This window comes from Apaloderma vittatum, unplaced genomic scaffold, assembly GCF_000703405.1.
Source record: "Apaloderma vittatum isolate BGI_N311 unplaced genomic scaffold, ASM70340v1 scaffold285, whole genome shotgun sequence".
In the NCBI taxonomy this organism is placed as follows: Eukaryota; Metazoa; Chordata; class Aves; order Trogoniformes; family Trogonidae; genus Apaloderma; species Apaloderma vittatum.
In genome coordinates, this window is record NW_009715535.1 from 30,404 (window position 1) to 36,037 (window position 5,634).

The window sequence follows — 5,634 nt, forward strand, 5'->3', positions numbered from 1 at the left end:
TAGCCTAACATATTTTTTACCCACAGCACAGGATCCCTTAATTCTTTAAAACTTGAATTAAGAGTGTTTAGCTTCCTGCCCTCTGGGGATATCAGGGATTACAGTTGAAGTAAAGTTCCTGGTGATGTCTGAAAGCAAAGGAGGAGGATCAGGCAGTGCTTGGCCATTCCCGGCTCATAAAGGACGTCATTGTTGCAGGTGCCGTGGACCGTGTGAGAACCCCGAGGTGGTCCTGGCGTGTTACCCACCGGCCTCTGCTCTCACGCTGTGCCACTCAGGGGTGCAGCAAGCAAAGATCCACACGCGGCATAAAGAGCACCGTATAAAACGACTCTAAAGGATTTAATACGGAATGGCAACTTTTTATATGACAAATTAATTTTGCGCCTCCATGATCACCACCAAGGAGCATGACCAAGTCCCCAGTTGGAAACATTGTATATATACATATTCAAAATTGGTCTTGCAACAGCAATGAAAGCCCGATACTATTTTGGCAAAACTTATTTTCATGCTACAGTGTCAAGAGGACTGGTAGCACTTCAGACTTTCCTCCTCTCAGTAACAACTTCCAAAGTTTTATGGTCAGAGTGGTTAGTTTCTCTGATGTACTGAGGAGCGTAATACAGCACGTTTGTTTGGTGCGCAAGGATCTATCAACTGAGCTGGAGAATGAGAGATGCCAGATTCTGACTGAGTAAGGTGGATTGCTTCCTCCCCCTCCTCTTCACCACAAATGAAAGAGGCATCTGTATTTCTCACAGAAAGAGGCCGCCTTTTGTGCTGCAGATCATGTATCACACAACACGTATTACTACATTGTGACATTTTTAAGAATTCAATAAATTTGAGCTCTGTTTCTGCCACCTTAACCCGTGTTTGGCAATACCATTTTCCATCTAATTCACCTTGAACATTAAGGACTTCTGTAACACGACAGAATTACTCTCTGCATTCACTTCTTAAATGAGAGCTGGCTCAGGTGATGAAAGACATTTAATTTAAACTGCCCTTCTAATCAGTTACACCAAAGCTTTTGATCTAAAAGTGAAAAACACAACAGTTTTGAAATCCCCAAGTTCATTCCTCTCATTTCTTTTCATGCTCAAATGAACAATTCAACTTGGAAATCGAGAACAATAAGCACCTTTGGATAAAATCCAAAGTGCTGCTGTTATACGCAGGTAGTAAGATCAGATACTTCTTGGTGTAACTGTGAAGAAAAATGCTCAGCCCTACAAAATTATTATTCTGTTACAGAGGAGAGATGTTCTTAAAGGAAGCACTTGCACAGTGCTTTTTTATTTTGGGTTGCAAATATCTCTATTATCTGAGTGAAGCATGAGCCTGCTTCATAAATTGTAAATATTAGATTACTTACTCTTGTAGCTAGAACTATTATTCCACTAAAAGTAGGGTGATATATTTTTTTTAGTATACATTTGACTTCTGGCAGCGCTGTTCTGAAATGTAAAATGCCAAGTTGGCAGCTTTCAGAAAGGGAAATTTCAGTAAGGTCTCTTTGGGCTCATATTTCTTGCAGTTCTTTTTCCATATTCCTGAGCCACTCGCTTACCAGTAGCAGCTCTTACCTACAACTCTGGTTCTTGTTTTTTGTTTTATTAACTCCAGTTTTTCAACCCTTGCATCATTTTACTTTTCAGGAATTCATTGTAAAGTTCTGTCACCCTTGTCGTTTTCCTGGAATGTGTAACAGACTTACAGTGGTAGGTCCTAGTACGTGCCCCCTGAAGCTCTGACATTTTGACTCTCACGGTTTCAGGCTGTACTACTCTGTGGAGTATAGAAGTCCAGATTTGCTGGCAGACACGTACCTCACGTTTGGTCCCCGCAACCTGGTCAGGTTACGATAACAAACACTTTGCATTAAAAAACTCCCTGACAAATCTAGTAATACTAGTAATCTAGTAATATTATAGACAATATAATTCCCTTACTGACAGTGGTATCTTAAAGAACAGGAGCAAAATTAGGCTGCTCTAGAGACAAATCAATTAAGAGTTGATTTTAGCTGGTAATAAAATACCTCTTGAAGTCCTCAGGACTGACCACTTAAAATTAGCAGTGATAAAATCCTCTCTGTGATGATGACTAAAGGAGATAAAGTTTGCAGTTCTGATAAATGACTCAGTGCAGGTAACTAATTACAGCTCTGTGGTGAAAGGGTGTGCAGAGGGAATTTCCTGCGCTGCTTTTTGCTGGTTACTACTGTGTGACGAGGAGCAGGTCGGCTCAACAGCCCCATCAGGATGCTCGCTTCCATGAACGCGGCGCTGGCACCGAGTTAACAACAGCTGCTGCCCGGTGAACATGTTAAGAGATGAGAGACCAAGTGCACCTACCTTCCGTTGACAGCAAAACACAGCTGACATATTCCATGCAACACTGCGGTGGCATTCTGCAGAAAAGCTGCTATTTTGGGATTCTCATCAACAGGGCCTTGAACCGAGAGGAAACAGCAACACAGCTTGTCTATCAATCCTATGGTCACCACGTAACTAGAAAAAGAAGAAAAATTGTATTAAAAACCTAGTCCCATTCCAGATTTGCTAACTTTACAAACGAACGAACTTCTTTGTCTCCACTATCAAACCATGCAAAACGCAGGCCGTGGTTACTTAAATACTCTTTCTGAAAAGACTCAATAAACCAATTCAAATTATAGTAACTTCAGATCTGGCTCTCTGTAACTATCAGCAGTTTTTTTGTTAGGAGATCTGTCTGTTGCAGGATAATTTATATTATACTGTACAAGAAAGATGACTGCAAATGTTTATTTGACCATACTCCTAGGACGACAATGGAATTTTGCCATAGTTAAATGATTTATAATAATCTTTATAGTTCTGCAACAGCACAATTTCTTTTTAGCATGAAGAGATAAACTTTGGAGAACACACTAATTCAAGAAGACAATGATGTTACCCAGATAATGTTTTATTGCAATACATATATCATAACAACTACTGCCCAGTTGTGGTTTTTTTTTTTCCTTTTTAAAGTATATGCAATAGTTGAGAGACTGATAGAACACACAGGTAACAACCTTCTACCATTAGTATAGAAGGACACAAAACTTGTGGAAGCAATGGAAGTAATCAAGAATAAAAATTCACCGGCCATAAAGCAAGAAGTGTAACTGCAGTATGAAAGATTTTTACAAGTGCAGCAGTTAAAAGCACTTCAGGATGCACAAAGGTTATTAATTGCAACACTGGTTGCTCAGGAAAGTTCGTCTGCTGTGTTTAGCAACGTGAAAGGTTACCAGCATTAGGCTTCTTGCAGATTTTGATCTAAGAAATCCACCTGAGCATAGAGGTTGTAAGCAAGCTCTCCTGTATTAGCAGAATAATCCCAGGAACAGAGCTGGGTGTTAGATACATCAGAGCCACAGAGAAATGCTGAGTGCTAGAAATCTCTCTGTCAAATAGGAGGGGAGAGAAAGGACTGAATAAAGTGCAGCTAAGACTGACAGATGACTACTCACAAAAAAAAGGAACAACCGTTCTCACCAATATTCTCTTCCTTTTGCCCTCGGAACATCTCTACAGTCTGACTGACACTTGAAAAATATGTTCATTGTCCCTTCTCCTTTACACCCACACCTGGATACAAAGCAGCTGCTCTTTTGGCAGGGAAGAAATGGATGGATGGAACTTTCCAGTGTATGGGGACGATTCTTTCATGGCATCCAGAGAGAACACACATGAAGCATCCTCTTCCTCAAGAATGGAGCATACAGACAAATGAAACGTCAAAGCTCTCTAATCTATTGCCTCTATCTCCTGATCTTTTTACCTGTGGTAGCATAGTTCAAATAATTTGGCTACCCTCTTGACACCCAGACAGCATGTAGCAACTGTTGCTTATGTATCAGGTCTAGTAGGCCTAAAGAGCAACAAATACAATATTTCAACTTTCCTCTTTCTTCCCACTTCTTCTAAAACTCTCATTTAATCAACTCCCCAAGGACATTCGATACAACGACCTGGAGGTGAAAGATTCTCCTTAATAACAGAATTTGTCTGGTTTTGACCAGTTTAAAATGCCTTCTCTCTTTTTTTTTTTCCTAATTGCGCTATTACCTTGTCATCGTGCCTTTCATTCTCCATTTATAACCAGATCCCCTAAAGTGCCTCAGGTGAGGGACCTATTTGGACTCTCATGTATCTTCTTATCTTAAGGGTATGCCTGCACTTGGCCCAGTCAGTGTCAGATGTCTGCTCTGCACAAATATCAATAAGCAGACCTCCCACCCTCCCATTCATAAACGGGGAGGATACCACATCCTGAAATTTCGCACTCTTTCAAAACCTGTTTGGGGAGAAGGAGAACAATGAAGTTTTAGAGGTCACTGGTATCTATCACAACTATTTGTTTTGCTTTCCTCCACCAGCTGTCTCTTTTGTATGCAGGAGCACCATAACAGGCTTTAAAAAGTCTGAAGATGTTCCATGTTGCACATTTTCAGCAGAATTTCATTTCTTCAGAGGGCTGAAGATGTATTGACAATCATTTATATAATTTACTACTGAAACTATACACTTTTAACAAGTCTAATATATTCTTGGATGTATATTAGTTTTATATAACTATATATATATAAAAATATATATTCAGGTTCAAGTGTTTTTACCACAAATTAGAATGTTTCACACAAACATGAGCAAAACGACGTATTCTCTTCTACTAGATGGTTACGACTCACTGAGTTACTTTGATTTAAACTTACAGAAAAGAAAATTGCTATTAAAATGCAGTACACCGTAAAGGTTGAAAGCAGATTACAGAAATGACCGGGTAGTCTTTATAAGAGGAAGTATGCATGTTATGGCAACCTTATAGAAATGTATGTATCATCTGCAGGACCACACAGGCAATAGGTATACGCAGTTGCCATAAAGAATTGAGAGAAAATAATGAAAATACGGAGGCTGACTCCTAGGTAATTAGGAGATGAAACTGATGGAAAGGACAAAAAAAACAACAAGTCCAAAAATTAAGACACTTGGTTTCTGTATTTGTGTCTGCAGCGTTTTAAAGAATATTTTTGTTTGAGAAGACAGCATTTCAATAGTCATCTTGACTATACCCACAAACTACTCAGTTACTAAATTAAGAGTTATTGTTCCTTTCTTAAATCACTGCAGTTTTCTTATTCTTGGGTAAAGAAGGTCTAGAGAAAACATTATTTTTTTTAAACCTGATCAGGTCTTGGACTCTGCTGCTGAAGGCTTCGACTTGTGAGGATTTACTTTTCACTTCCTGTAATATCTTCAGTGCAGCAGAGTGGTTGTTTCCCTCTGGGAAGCTGGAGATTAGACATCTGAAAATCACAGCAGTTATCCTCAGAAGTCCTGTTGTTAAACCTTCAAATACCTGCTTATTTGCACTTCTGCCTGAAGTAGCATTATGGTCATCTGGAACACTAACCTAAGTAAAGAGAAAAAAAGAAAAAAACAACTAGAATTCAGTAAAAATAATCAAAGTTTGCAAAGAAACACTTAGGAACCTGCACATGACTATACCAAAAATAATAATAAAGTAACATATTCTAACAGTTTTGATGGATGTTACAGCATTTCAGGTACAAGAAAAGGTCTACTCCCCTCC

The 5,634-nt window shown here is 39.2% G+C and overlaps 1 protein-coding gene across 1 annotated transcript in view; it reads right to left on the reverse strand.

The window, feature by feature from the left end:
- SCAPER (S-phase cyclin A-associated protein in the ER) overlaps window positions 1-5,634 on the reverse strand; it is a 140,976-nt gene that overhangs the window by 29,805 nt on the left and 105,537 nt on the right. Inside the window, 2 exon segments of the mRNA XM_009869196.1 lie at window positions 2,364-2,519; window positions 5,225-5,454. Of these exon segments, the coding sequence (XP_009867498.1) occupies window positions 2,364-2,519; window positions 5,225-5,454 (386 nt within the window).